This window comes from Taudactylus pleione, unplaced genomic scaffold, assembly GCF_031769625.1.
Source record: "Taudactylus pleione unplaced genomic scaffold, aTauple2 ptg000391l, whole genome shotgun sequence".
Taxonomy (NCBI): Eukaryota; Metazoa; Chordata; class Amphibia; order Anura; family Myobatrachidae; genus Taudactylus; species Taudactylus pleione.
Genome location: NW_028284792.1, coordinates 16,667,432 through 16,683,402, shown reverse-complemented (window position 1 = coordinate 16,683,402; position 15,971 = coordinate 16,667,432). Strand labels below are relative to the sequence as shown.

Sequence of the window (15,971 nt, the reverse complement as noted above, 5' to 3'; positions counted from 1 at the left end):
TATTAAATCAACCAAAGTTTAGACAACTATACTTTGAGATATTTCAGCCTTTACTGCTACTGCTGTCCTTTGTTTCATCCAATAAACCTTTGACATCAAGAAGAAAACAGATTTAGAATGGAAGTCATGGAGACAAATAAATCTGTTTTCCATTTCATTATAGATGCGATCAGTAGTTGATTTAATTATTCTCAACACTTCATCCTTCCTGTTTAGACCTAGATCCATGGCATTTTCACCAGCCATTTTTTTCTTCTTTCAGGGGCATCTTTCTACTTAAACATTCCATTCCTCTCAAAGCTTCAAACCTTCTTCAAGTGACTCATTGGCCAGGATTTCTCTGTTGCTAGTGAAATAATCCCGAAGGGCTTTTAAATCAAAAGCTGCATCATGATAGTTCATGGTATGATCTTGAAGCCGTTTTTGAATTTTCTACAAAAGCAGAATCCTGTTAGAACTTCTTGCCATCTTTGTTTTTCTGTAGCAATTTGATTTTGAAGCTCAACATCATTGATTACGCTATTCTCTAGATTTCTTTCCATTTCCTTCCATTTGGCAAAATAGTATCTATAATTTTTTTTTATTCTCATGGAATCCAAACCTTTTGGTGCTTTCCAGCATTTAAACTAATTTTCCTTCTGTAGCGAAGACAGATTATCACTTTGCGAAAAGTGCAAACAAGAAAAACTAAAAGTTGCTTTTTTCACAACAGAATAAACCAGCCATGAGCTCCATACTTGTTCACCATTTCCCTTTCCCAGATTTCTTTTAAACCACCTTTTAGTTATAGACCATTTTTGGTGGGTATACTGTAAATGGCCCATCAACATTTTGAAAATGCCTGGAACCTAATCGAATCATTTCTGTTCTCAAAGCATCAGATAAAAGCACTTTCTTAGTTGTTTGATCAAACTCTAAGAAGCCTACATTATGATTTTTAATCACATGTGGTATGGTTTGTGATGTTATTTCTGCCTCTTTATTGCCAGAGGATTCTTCCAGTGGGGCAGAAGATAAAGAAACGTCTGGTTCTCAGATAAAGGGATGAGTTCATCCACATTCATATCAGAAGGAATTAATGCAGATGAAACTCCAGGATCTTGCTTATCTAAAAATAACATCATAAAAAATAATAGACCTTTTTAACTGCTTCTTCTTGCAATTTTCTTTTCTTTTTCTGCCATCCGCTCCACTCCTTTCCTTTTTCGGTAAAAATAATTTCATTGTAAAAAATGTTATAAAAGAAACACACACTAGACAAAAAATATTTATGCAAATAGATATATCTTTACTGATTCAAATATGAAAATATTCTAACTACACCTCAATGTGGCTACAATGTCAGTAGTAAATTCTGAACACCCAGGCAAATAGGAGTATAAACTACAGGAGCAGCAGTTAGCAAACAATGTACAGAATAACAGTTGCCTAAAAGCTAAAAAAAATCAGATAGGCAGAAACTGCACAGAAACTACAGCAGCTGATGGCTAAATGAACAGGTGATTCCTCTGTGAGAGAACCAGAGTCACAAATAAGGCTCATTACTATAGGTGCAGTAGGTGTACGGTTACTTTATCAGGTCCCAAACTCCTGGCAATGGCATCTAGCGGCAAAGCGATAGTCTAGCTCAGAGAGATGATCCACATTAGTTGCATAGATATGCCAATCAGCCTGCCCGAGCGTCCTCAGAAGGTATGCTGAATGGAGCTTCCGCTGGCCAACTGCGAATAGCTTTGAAGGTCACTTGATAGCGAAAGTCCAGTGTTCAAGTAATGTTCAAGTAAGTGGTGGAGCCCTTAATGCGTTTCATCACGCTCACGTGACTTTCTCAAAAGGTGTGGCTCCAGCCCTCAGGTTAACTTTTTATATATAAAAGTAGTAATGAGACTGCACTAGCCTTATTTGTGACTCCAGTTCTCTCACAGAGGAATCACCTGTTCATTTAGCCATCAGCTGCTGTAGTTTCGTTTGCTGCTTAATGGGGCAAGCTTTCCTTGAATACAAATATTAAGTGTAGATTACCATTGGAGCTAAAGTGCAATTCTCTGTACTATTGCTACAAAACGGCTCATGAGCTATTGGATTTTTAAGGATATCCTTATTTTACCCATGGCCATTTTTCACAGGACATTTTCTTTTTAATGTCTTCCTCTTTTCTCATTTATTTTTATTTTATTTTTAATGGATTCATTGCCAATGTTTATCTGTGGCATCTGTATATTTTTATTGTGATTCATTTCCATTATTACATTCTGAGCAGTGCATTTTAAATTAATATATTTATCCTCTAGCCATCTACATTAAATTGATCATTTCTATGTTATTGCATTTATGGTCCTCTCTGAACGCGCAGGTCCATATACATTTTTGTGTTGTGTTTGTAAACAAAAGTCAACAGAAAAAGAAACCATACAGCGTTTGTTACCAAATACAATAGCCAACACCGTCTATTTGAAACGATATTTAAAAAACATTGGCATATTCTACATTTGGCCAACCAACCACTTATCATATACAATATAAAGGACTGCAATCCCACAGTGTTTAAAAATACTTTTGTGAACAACATAGTAAAAATTAAACTTTATGGGATCTCAAAAAGTTCCAAAAAATTGGAGAGGAGGAAATCATTCACAATCACTAATAAAAAATGAAACAGAATGGATTTTTGCTATGCAGACCCTACAACCAAATGGCCTGAATATTGAAATAGAAATGAATGCTTTCTTATAAATTTCATTTCCTATGCACATAATTATTTAAAGTTTTTATATACTATTAAAACTGAATTTATATACTAATACACCATATATAATTTTATACTAACAGTATTTTACATAGAAGCCCCATCATTTTTACTCTTTTTTATTCATTTTGCGGCATCATTATAGTATAAACACATGGTACCTGCTTATTTTTACCTGGAAGCCAATCTAAACTTCCGTTTTTTCAATAAAGTTTTTCTCTATAAATAGAGATTTTATTTCATTCAAAGGGCACTATTTACTACAATCCACATTGGGAATGCAGATTGTAGTGTGATATTACCGACTGAATTCACATTGTGAATTCAGCCAATACCACAAGGATTTACTAAAAATCCCTTGCAGGGACAAAGCTTGCGATAAAGCTCTGTCCCTGCGAATCCGCTCCGCACACTTATCACGGTATTTTCGCAAAAAATACTGTGACAAGTGCCTGCGCATGCGTCGACCGGCCATTGCTAAGCCCTGCCCCCGACTGCTAAGCCCCACCCCCTGCAACCGCGGACCCACCACGACCCCCCTTCCTTAATTTCACTTACATGCAGTCATCAGTGCTCCGATGATGTCCTCCGTGACTCCGGTCAGCTGACATCCCATCCTGCACTGGGACCCGGTCAGGTGATGACCAGGCCCCATTACAGGATGGGAGATCAGCTGACAAGAGGGAGGACATCACCGGGACTTCTTTTTTTATACTAATTTCTTTTTCTTTTTTTTACAGTGTATCAGCGTGTGGTCTGTTTAGACCACACAGTTGATCACTGGGGCCGGCTCAGGGCTCTGCTCTGCCTTTAGAGCAGAGCAGGAGTCCGGTAACCTGGGAAGACCCTGGATAACGCCACATCCAGGTGGCGTTATTATCACAGGGCTTTCCCCGGTATTTTTTCACAATTTATTTTTAGTAACTCTGGTCGGATCACATTTCCCATTACAATTATGGGAAATGCGATCTTACCCCGGTTGGATCAGCCTGATGCACATTGTTGGAAAAAAGGGTAATTTCTATAGAAATGACTGCATCTTTTTTCTTGCAGCCACAGAGCAGGTGCAAAGTCACCCGCACACGGCTACCGGGCGTACCAAGGCTGCCAGCTGCCGCCCCTCCTGCAGATACCATATATGCCCCTGCTGCCTGAGCACCCCAGCTGCTACACCGGAAGGGGACAGCGAGGAGACTCTCCCAGGGACTGCTCACAGAGCTCCCAACCAAGGCTCACGGTGACCAGCAGGGCAACCCCTCCAGCTGGGTCTCTTTCAGACAGCATCATGAGGAAGCCTAGAGCTGGAGATACCCCCCAAAAAACCTGCCCCAGACCAAGCCCCCTTCTGCATCAGTCCATGCTCCCTGCTGTGCCCATACTGACATGGAGGCTGTCAGACTGGCAGACACAGATACTCATATATACTGTAGATAAACTGCCTATGATGATGCATCTCAAATGTATGTGTATCTTTAGTTTAAGGTACTCAATACATCTCTACACAGAACTGTAAATCAGTACAGGCTGATTTTCTTTTTTTTCTTTTCTTTTCCTGCTGTAAAAACCATTTTATTCTATTGGATAGCGTGGGAATTGGAAGCATATGTACCAGTGTTAAACAAAAATTGTGAGGTCCTAATTGGCTATGCCTCATAGGCACTGATACTAAGTTGCACGCTAAGTCGCACGCTAAGTCGATATTGGGCGATGTTTTAAGTACTGCGCATGCATCCGAGCCTCACTGCTCATGCCTACCCTTAATTCTAATGCTCTCTCCAACTACTGTCCCATCTCTCTTCTCCCTTTTGCCTCCAAGCTCCTTGAGCGTGTTGTTTACAACCGCCTTACCACCTTTCTTTTCTCCCACTCCCTCCTTGACCCTTTTCAGTCTGGCTTCTGCTCTCTTCACTCCACTGAAACTGACCTCACAAAAGTCAGCAATGACCTTCTTGCTGCTAAATCCAAGGGCCACCACTCTCTACTCATTCTCCTTGACCTCTCTGCTGCTTTCGACACTGTGGACCACCCTCTCCTTCTGCAAATCCTTCACTCCCTTGGTCTACGTGACACTGCCCTCTCCTGGCTATCCTCCTACCTCTCTGACCGATCCTTCTCTGTCTCCTCTTATGATTCCTCTTCTCCCCCACAGCCTCTTGCAGTAGGTGTTCCCCAAGGTTCTGTTCTTGGACCTCTCCTTTTCTCACTCTATACATTCTCACTAGGTGAACTCATCAGCTCTTTTGACCTCCAATATCATCTCTATGCTGATGATACTCAGATCTATCTTTCCTACCCTGACCTCTCTCCCTCTCTCCTCACTCGTGTCTCCAACTGTCTATCTGCCATCTCTTCCTGGATGTCCCAGCGATTTCTTAAACTAATGTGTCTAAGACTGAGCTAATCATCTTCCCACCCCCCTACATAACCACACTTCCCACCATTTCTTTATCAATTGATGGCACAACTATCTCCTCTAGCCCCAAAGTGCGCTGTCTTGGAGTTATTCTGGACTCCTCCCTCTCCTTCAAACCACATCTCCAGAATCTCTCACAGTCCTGTCGTTTTCATCTTAAAAAATATTTCCAAGATTAGACCCTTTCTCACCCAGGATGCCACTAAAACCCTCATGCAGTCATTGGTCATCTCCAGATTGTACTACTGTAACCTCCTCCTATCTGGCCTCCCCAAATCCCTTCTCTCCCCTCTCCAGTCTGTCCTCAATGCTGCTGCTTGGCTCATCTTCCTCTCAAAATGCTCTGCATCTGCCTCCCCTCTCCTACGAGCTCTCCACTGGCTCCCCTTCCCTTTTAGAACCCAATTTAAGGTTCTCACACTCACTTACAAAGCCCTCGGCCATTCCTCTCTGATTTACATCTCTGATCTCATCTCCCTTCACTCTCCTGTCCACCCTCTTCGTTCAACAAATGCACGCCGCCTCTCATGCCAATTGATTACTTCCTCCCACTCCCGCCTCCAAGATTTTGCCCGTGCTGCTCACCACCTTTGGAACTCTCTCCTGCTTCCCATCAGACTCTCTACCTCTCTTCAATCCTTCAAACGGGCTCTCAAGACCCACTACTTCATCAAAGCCTTCCAGCTCTCATCTTAACTTGCTGCTACATACTCCTTCCTCCCTGCCCACCCCATCTGTGTCACCGCTGTTTGTCTGTCCCTCCCCTTTAGAATGTAAGCTCCTATGAGCAGGGCCCTCTACCCTCTTGTGCTTCTCCTTACTCTACCTTCATCTACTTCTTACTCTCTACCAGGACACCTAACACTTGGTTGCTTTGCATTGTTGCTTATCTGGGTGTTATGGTCACGAATGTAGCAATGTATAACATCCATGTGCTGTATTGTATTGTACTGTACTGTAAGTCACTGTAAATCAACCTATTTGTTTATGTACTTTGTAAGGCGCTGCGGAACACTTGTGGCGCCATATAAATAAAGGATAATAATAATAATGCCGATTGTTACTATACAGAGACGCTGAGTGCAATTGGATGCAGGGAGTGTGGTTTTTAGTGGTTGTTCCTGGGAGGTAACAGGCGATGGCTTGGCAGACACGGGTGTGCACTGACAGCAGCTGCATCTGAAAACACACAAGCACTCACACAGGGCTGGATTCAGTAGCGATCGCAACTGTGATTGACAGGAAGTACCACTTAGGGGTGGTGACAGGGGGGGGGGTCAGGGAAAGCAGGCGTGCCAGTGCGTTTGAACGCTGTTGCAGGGGTGTGCATAAATTAGCCATTGCAATGCTTACGCAGCTTGGGCTTTCACTGCATGCGACGAGGTTAGCAATTCCTGAGTAAGGTCAGACCTTCTGCAAGTGTGCTTAAGGCTCCGATGGTACTCGATGTTACTGATGTATTCGCAGTCTTGTTAAGTATTATGGATGTGTGTAAGGTAAAGGGGGCATCCTTATGTTAGGCTGCGTATGGCATTGCGATCGCAATCATTACCATATCATGAGAATGCGTGCGTAATCGCTATTGCGATCGCAGTTACGATCCGTATTGAATCAGGCCCACAGTAACACAATACTCAGACAGAGAAACTGCATCCACCACCTGCATAGGGCTGGGGCAGGTTTCGATGGTGCTTCAGATGGTGCACAGATAGTGCATCTAAAGACTCACCGATCCAGATTTTTTAGAGGCGCAAGGCGTTGCAAGTAGAAGTTTAGAAGAAGTTGGCCATGGAATTAGAATAAAGAGGCAAAAATGAAGAATATACTATTAAAATTAAATTTGTTACATTTTTTAGAAAATATTTTTTGTATCACCTCTGTTATCATCTGAGATGCAAACACACAAAAAGAATTACAGATGCACAACTCCAACATTACTCATTATATATATATATATATAATAATACATTTTGCAATAGAATTTTGCAAATAATAAAAGAGGTTTTAGCATAATCATGGCCATGGTTATGGGCCTACCCACCGCGCCCAGGTAACCTCTGAGGGTAGGTCCCTAACATACTGGGGTTGAAATCCAAAGCACAGGACACCCCCAAACCAGCCCAGTGGGGTGTACTGCGCTCTGGGCCCGGTGGGTAGGCCCATAACCATGGCCATGATTATGCTAAAATCTCTTTTATTATTTGCAAAATTCTATTGCAAAATGTATTATTATATATAATGAGTAATGTTGGAGTTGTGCATCTGTAATTCTTTTTTGTGTGTTTGCAACAATAGTCTCCACAGGTAGCACCTCTCATTATATATATATTTTCAGGGTGTGCAGTCTAGGGCCCCCTTTCCACATATCATCTGAGATGCCAATAACAAAAGAAGGACAGCCATTCATACCGACTTTAGAAAACTGCTGCTCCTGGTGGTTTAGTACATCTCCCCCTTGGGGAGAACACCCAGGTGAATGAACTGGCACATTGGTGACCCCTTCAGACTCGAAATCAGAAATAATGTACTACCCATACTAGATGATAACTTGATCAGCAGCACGTCACAATTTGATGTCTCCAAGACCACCACATCTCCCTTCTTACATCTAGAGTAAAATTTACTCCGAATCTAGTTGGGCTGCGATTACAGTTCGCAGCTTATCGCCGGAACGTTTCCCACAGCAAATCTCATTTCTACTAAGAAGCGAGTCGGGCTGACAATTGTCATTTGATGGTGATAATGATCATGTTGTGGCATGTCACAAAACCGGGTGTCACCAAAACTCGCAAATCAAATATCCAAAAGCAGAAGCACTGTAGCACGCAACACAAATCGCAATGTAATCGAAGGCAGACTGCAACACGTTCGCAAATCTCTTCCGATTGGTCCATAGTCACACATGGTCACCATGCCCTAATAAATACGCCCCCAAACCGCTGCCACACATGCATTACTGGCAGGTGGTGTGAGAGGAATATACACTGTGGTTGGAGAGGCGAGTTCTTGGCTTATTTGATGATAGTTGTTTGCTGGGGGTTGGGTATGAGATCCCGGCTGTCGGGATGCCGCTGGTCAGAATACAGACAGCAGCATCCTGACAGCCAGAATCCAGACACCCATAAGGAAGACAGGTAAGTGTTTTTCTAACCCCTAACCCTATTTCTCCGTCCGCGGTGCCTAACCCTAACCCCCCCTAGTGCCTAGCCTAACCTCCACCTCCCTGTACCCTAATCCTAAAACCCTCTCCCCAGTGCCTAAACCTAACCTCCCCCTAGTGCCTAAACCTAACCCTGCTACCTAACCCTGACCTCCCCCTAACACTCCGATACTTACCTTCGGGATGTCGGCCGTCGGAATACTGGTGTCGGGATTTCGTGGCCGGTATACAGACCGTTTGCATCTCGCATGCCGGGATGCAGACTACATTCTGTTTGCTGGTGTAAGTAGTCTTGCCTTTTTCTGTTGTCTTATTATTTTTTACAGTGTGTCTTTATTTCTGTCCTGTGTCATTTTCAGTTTTGTCTTCTCTCTATTTGTGTGTGTGTGAGAATATTGTGTGGGTGGTGGCATTGGAGGTGTTTTTTCTTTTCTTTTACTATTTCTCCAGAAGTGGAGCAGGTTGATTGGGTATGGGATCCCGACAGTCAGAATCCCGACAGATTTCTGTAAGTATTATAACCCTTACCCTAACTCACCCGTCCAGCAGCCTAACCCTAACCTTCCCCTCCTGCTGCCTAACCCAAACCCGCCCTCTAGTGCCTAACCTCCCCCTGACCCTAATACTTACCTTCGCAATCTGTTGGGATTCTGACAGTCGGGATGTCGCTGTCGGTATTGTGACCGTTGATATCCGACTGTCAGGGTGCTGACTACATCGCGTGCAGGGTACCCATGTACATGGCCAAAAGTCATGAGCAAAGTCTCCATTCTAACCTTTGTATTGTTTGATAAATGATTTGTCTATGAATTAATGTTTTGTATGTATAAAGTACGCATCTTTACTGAAAATGTGCATAATTCTCTCCAAATGTAATTGTTTTTATTTTTTTTGCATACATGGAAATGTCACTTTGCAAACAAATGTGTCCACACAGCCATCATATTTAGTATGGCAACTATTTGCCTGTTTTATAAAACTCACCTAAATGTTTTTTTTTGGTTGCCCTTTAAAATATAAATAAAAATAAAAAAATGGTCAGGCATTATTAAAGAAAAATTATGCCTATACACGGTGCAGTTGATTGTATTGTATTTAAATAGTTGGGCCAGTCTACATAGGATCCCTCTCTCATAGTTTACAAAACATGTCCATGCACATTTTGCCAGCCTACATGCATGTTTATTTAAAATAAATGTGTCAAAAAAACATTCATGTATTTATTTTTCACATGTTACATGACAGGCAAAAGTACAAGCGTCAAAATAAAATGAACACACCCACCCTTAAGGCAAGATTGAGGATCAGACAGGTAAATACCATTTCTGTCAAAACAGAAACTTGCAAACAAAAATATATTTTTTTTATTTTTTAAGGCCCATCTTCAGAATGCCAATCTGCCAGAAAAAAAAAGGAAAAGCCTTCCAGCCTTACTCAGGCAAACATAAACCAACAACTGCCCAAGACACTGCATACACCTCCATGTGCACAGCCATTTAGTGAGTATCTGGGGGAAAAAATAAGGGTGTGGTATAAGAGATAGACAAAAATTAGTTAGACAATGTCTAGATCTACTCCAGACAGTCAATAGATCGACAGATACAAAAGGTCGACAGGTACAAAAGGTCAACACACTAAAGGTCGACATGCAAGAAGGTGGACAGGTACAAATGGTCGACAGGGTCAAAAGGTCAACATGGAAAAGGTCGACACGAAAATGATCGACACATTTTTTAAAATGTTTTTTTTTGCGTAAATACCATTCCGCCCCTTGTGGGCTCGCTGCGCTCGCCACGCTGCGGGCACGGTGGCTCGCTTCGCTCGCCACTTGGATTTATTCCCCCTCCATGCCCACTTGGATGGTAGGGAATGACGTTGGATGGTAGGGAATGACGTTGGACACTGGCTCATCTTAAGTGCCTAACCCTAAAAAAAAAAAAAATGTGTCGATCATTTTTGTGTCGACCATTTTCATGTCAACCTTTTGACCCTGTCTACCATATGTACCTGTTGACCTTCTTACATGTCGACCTTTAGTGTGTCGACCTTTTGTACCTGTCGACCTTTTGTACCAGTCGATCTATTGACTGTCTAACAACTGGGGTCGATCTAGACATTGTCTAACTAATTACTGTCTATCTACAGTCCGGCACCCAAAAATAATGTTAAATTTCTGAAAAATTACATCTCCACTGCACTTCAATTAGTTCACTTAGTGGGTGTTAGACAAATCTATTTATATACTGGCAAAGTGGCACAGTGGTTAATGTAAACAAATCAGTCAACTTCTACTCTACCTACTACTTATTAAAGTGTCCTTGCAAGATGCTATATGGTTTTTGTGTGTAACTTAAAAAGGGATACAGTCAATATCCGAGAGGCTGCGATGCCTGCACTGATGTTACCGGCGCCGGAATCCCGACGCCTCTCACAATCCCGGCACCAGCATCCAACCACTGTACTTGAGGCACAAACCAATGCAATCATTATATTTCAAGAGAGTTTTTTAAGAATGTACCAAAATCATACAAATGCCATTAGGGATCTGAATGTCCTCATTAGATAGAGAAGTCATTAACTGTTTACTAGAGCCACAATCTAGCACCTCCACCAGTTTCATTTTGTCACCTGAACCAACGCCAACTGAGTTTGGGGCCCGCACCAGTGGTGGTGCTGCAGGTCCAAGCCGCTCTTCAACCTCCGCTCAGAGCCGCAACTAGACTTTTTGGTGCCCTGTGCCAGAAAGAGCATTGGTGACCCCCCATTTTTCAAATAGGGACATAACACACCCAAAAAAGGGGAATGGACTCATGGGGCAGAGATAGGGGAGGCCATGAGATGCTGGGGATGAAATAAAAGGAAGCTACAAGTGAGAATGATAATAAGCAGAAAATTGACAGGTCTGAACAGCGCCCCTTGTCCTGCGGTGCCCTATGCCATGGCACAGGACACACTACCCTAGTTACAGCCCTGCCTCCGCTACAGAGCCTCCTAAAACAAAATGATAATCGTTAAAGTGAATAATTGTTATTTTACAATTCTGTACTTGTTGCACAACTGTTAATATGTGTATTATTGTTTAATGCCTATTTAAGGCATCTTTTGTAGATTGTAGGTACATAACTTAATTTGTGCCTCCAAAACAGTCCAAGCTGTTGTTGAAGCAATAAATATATTGTTTAAAAACATTTTGTTTACTTTTATATCCAGGAAAACTTTATCTACTTTTTTGCTTGCAATTTCAATATTATTTAGATCATCACCATTAAATGAAGGGTTAATGAAAGTAAATAAATTAATAAGCAAAAACTTGTTAGCAACACTGACACTGTGGGGACACCAGTGTTTTTGTTACAATATATAAAATGTAGAAGAATAAAATCTCTTGCAAAATCACCATATGGGTAAAGTCACACAGCTACAACGGGATTCAATCGGGAAACCGGCTGACGTAAGCCCGACAGCCGGCTTCCCAATTGCCTTATCCCGGTGAGGGTTAAATGACAGGGGTCTAAATCTAGACGTCTGTCAGTTTGCCGATGCTGGACGCCGCAAGCGGACAGCCGCAGGGGGGGCGGGTTAGGTTTAGGGCACCCGGGGGGACTTAGGGTTAGGCACCCCCCCGGGAGGGTTAGGGTTAGATTAGGGGAAGGGGGCGTAAGGGTTAGGCACCCCCGGGGGGAGGTTTGGGTTAGGCACCCCACGGGGGACTTAGGTTTAGGCAGCGGGGAAGGGGGGGTTAGGTTTAGGCACTTAGAGGGGGGACTAGGGTTAGGGTTAGGGGGGTGAGGTTAGGTTAGTTTGTACTTACCTACAGATGATCGGGATTTCCAGCGCTGTCGGGCTGCTGCTGCCGGGATCTCTGCATCTGTCAGACTGACGCTGCCGGGAATCGAACTGCCGGACATGCGTCAGCCGGTATTTCATACCGAATGCAGCTACAACATTCCTCCAACCTTGAATAGCTTTAGGAACCTGGTGTTTAATCACTGCATTGTCAATCCATTCTTATGTGAATTCTAGGTTCCATATTAATTTCCATCTCCATAAGTGCAATATAACTCTACTGTAGACATATATGAAAGGAGAAAACAGAAATTAATGTTAACTGTAAATGCAAAATGTCCTCATAAAATATAAGTTCTTGTAGCCTTATATTGTGGGCATTGGATGATACATGTGCAAGTATAGGCTACTGGGGTGAGATCCAGGGCTGGTGGAACTTGGTAGAAATGGACAGTAAGCATGGTAGGACCCGGAGGGACCCTGATCCATTCCACCATGGCTTGTGAATGTGCTAGCCGATGGTCGTGCATGCGCAATAGAACTCCTGGGTCATAAACCTTGAAGTCCTCACATTGCAAGGGGCAGCTCTTATAAAAGAGCTGTCCCTGTGTATAAGTAGTCATGCATACCAGCATTAATAAATGCTGCCATGCATGCAATAAGTGGTGGGATGTATCTCATAGAATATGCAACACACGATACATCCCACCCTCAGTGTACTAGCACTTGCCTTGCAGAGCTCTATGGCAGGGGTTCTCAAATTTGGTTATCAAGGTACCAGGTTTTAAAGATATGCATGCTTAAGCACAGATGATTTCATTAGTACTTCAGACAGTTTGATTATACCATCTGTGTACAAGCATGGATGGGATATCCTAAAAACGTGGATTGTTGGAATACTCTGAGGACCGAATTTGGGAACCACTGCTCTATGGGAAAAAAGGTGACAGCACACATATGATCCCATGGACTGTCACATAGAGACAAATCTCAGTATCGTCAGGCTTGCGTAGGAAGAGAGCTTTGTAGATTTGTTTTGTTTGCAAAGACTGTGGATACTACATGGACATAAGAGGACCTGATCAAGCACTTAAAAGGATTTTTAAATAATAATGTGGAGAACAAGGGGTGTGAGGGTGTCCTGTCATTTGTTTCATTTTTTACACACAGACTACATGTGCCAGCAGGCCCTCAATGCCCGGGAATCCTGGCACTTGTGGTTCTTCAAATGCCACCATGCCTCCTGTAAAGAACAATAATATTAATAATAATTAATTATCTCCATATTTAAAGGCCATGGGCTGCGGAGAAGCTTTGTCCTTAGAGTGGGCGGACCACATTTTTGGGGAGTTCCACTTCCCTAGGTATTCCAGCCTTGGGCTAAGCAGTCTAGGGCTGGTTGATATTATAGCAGGGGAATCCCACATGTCTCCCTGCTAGGACGGACGGGAACCATTCAGATACAGAGACCTGGGAGCTCAGCACAGAGCTTTAACTTCAGCAGAAGAGACGTTGTACTGGCAATGTGGGCCAGTCAGGAAACGGAACTTATAGGGCTAAGTACCCAGGGATTGGATGCTGTGAACAACAGGTCTTGAGAGCAGTGCTTTGAGTGGTGGAGTGTCAGATTACTGTGTCCATACTGGTGTTTTGATGGGAACTGTGGCGTGCAACCTGTGTACCTCCATGTTGAGCAAGCACACTGTGAGCAAAGCGCTATGGGGAGCCATCTCCATACCCAGAAGACTAGGAGGAATGGGCAGGAACAGCACAGACAAACCCCACAACTACCCGGAAGCGAAGTGCAGCGTGAGCGGACCTCTGCGTCATCTGGGAGTGATGTGCGGTCACAGCGTGAGTGGACCTCAGCGCTAGCCAGGAAAGACACTCCAGAGGTAAATAAGTGATTTTAAATGATTGGAGTGTGACACTCTCCTGTTGCTCCACTTTTTCAGTACCTACATTGGTTGTCTTCATTTTACTGACTTCAATATGAAATACTTTGGGGCACCTTTTATCAACGAGTTTTATCATATGCAACAAGTTTTAAAACTCATTGCATATGATAATGGTGCTCCAGCCAATCAGCTCCCAACTGTCATCTGTTTGAAAAAAACAACAGTTGAGAGCTGATTGGCTTGAGCACCATTTATCATAAGTATCGAGTTTTAAAACTTGTTGCGTATGATAAATCTTGTTGATAAATGGGCCCACTTAGACTTAGATTGACCCTTCTGCTCTGCACAAGATCAGCTTTTCTAAACTCATTACTTGCTCCCATTCACGGTAACAATACTTTTTTCGGGATGCATCCACTACGTGGAAAACACAAAATCTGCTTCTCTAATCCACACTCATTACTTGCTTCCATTCACAGTTACAGTACTTTTTTCAGGATGCACTCACTCCATGGAATGCCCTCCAACAAGACTTTACTGTAGTCTTGAAAACGTCAAGTGTTCCTAGAAAACTCACCTCTTCAGGAAAGCTTATCAAATTCCAGAACCACCCACATAACATTCGTAAACTATTCTACCTAATTACATTCCTTTTATATAGTCCATACATAACTTTACTAGGGGCGTACCTATAATGGGTGCAGGGTGTGCAGTGCACATGGGCCCCTGGGTCCAGGGGGGGCCTGCACCGCACACCATGCACCCATACTTTGTCACACTTACCTCTCCAAAGTCCCGCGTGGGGTCTCCCAGCACTGTTCAAATGGCGAAAATGTCAGCTGCGGCCATTTCCCCGGTGATATGCGCATGCGCAATAGACCCTGGGCACACTCTAGTGCCCAGAGTCTATTGATTCTGTGGTGTCCGGCCAGACACGTCAGTCAGCTGCCAGAACACCGGAGTGAGAGGAGAGGGCCCATGACGGGGGATGCACATGGGCCTCCTCCTCTCTAAAGATGCCCCTGAACTTTACGTGTCTCTTTCTACACTTGCATATCCTCCTGACCAGTGGCGGATCTTACCTAGGGGCTGCAAGGCTGCAGTCCCCCCAATAAAATCCTCCACTGTTCAGTGAGCCAGAGCAGTGTTACGAATTCCAGTGACCACCCCTAGTAAGCCATCTAGAACTCAGGCTACGAGGTATTCCACTACTAACAACTGCCTGTTGTTCCCTTAGAGATGAATTGCTCACCAGTACTTAGGCAGCCGTCTGGATTTACTGCTCAGAGTAGTAGCAGCTTACAGGGGTGTCGGCTGGAATCCTGTGATGAGGGAAGGAGTTTTGGAACAGGAAGAATCAATAGTGTAGTTTTGAGAGGCGCAGCTTGTGTGCCAATGATGCGGGAAATGTGCCGATGGTGCGGCAAGAGCCGATGGTAGAAAGCTGATTATGAGTGCTTCAGCTTTTAGAGCCGATGGTGCGGCAAATGTGCCAATGGTGCGGCAATAGCCGATGAAGACAGTTAATAGTAGATGCTGCAGCTTTGGGAGCCGATGATGCAGCAAATGTGCAGATGGTTCGGCAATAGCCAGTGGAAGATAGTTAATACTAGATGCTGTGGTTTTGGGAGCTGATGGTGATGCAAGTGTGCTGATGATGCGGCAATGTGCCAATAGTGCGGCAATAGCTGATGGAAGACAGTTTATAGTAGATGCTGTGGCTTTGACAGCCATTGGCAGCACGATTGTGTTGATGCAGCAAGGAAGCCATAGAAGAAGCTGGAGAGCTGGGGACAGCAAGGAAGCTGCTGGTGAGGCTAAGGTCAATGGTGCGGCGAAAGCCATTGGTAGAGAATAAGTAGTGGGTGCTGTGGCTTTGAGATCTGATGGCAGCACGGTGGTATAGGTGTGGCTAGGAAGCCGTAGGGAAGCTGGAGAGCCAGGGACAGCACGGAAGCTGCTGGTGCA

The 15,971-nt window shown here is 43.7% G+C and overlaps 1 protein-coding gene across 1 annotated transcript in view; it reads right to left on the bottom strand.

Moving 5' to 3' along the window:
* Window positions 1-965: 965 nt before the first annotated feature.
* The window catches only part of LOC148507598 (uncharacterized), a 39,221-nt gene continuing 24,215 nt past the window's right edge, over window positions 966-15,971 (bottom strand). Inside the window, exon 3 of the mRNA XM_088445887.1 lies at window positions 966-1,108. Coding sequence (XP_088302013.1) covers window positions 966-1,108 — 143 coding nt within the window. The remainder of the gene's footprint in view (window positions 1,109-15,971) is intronic.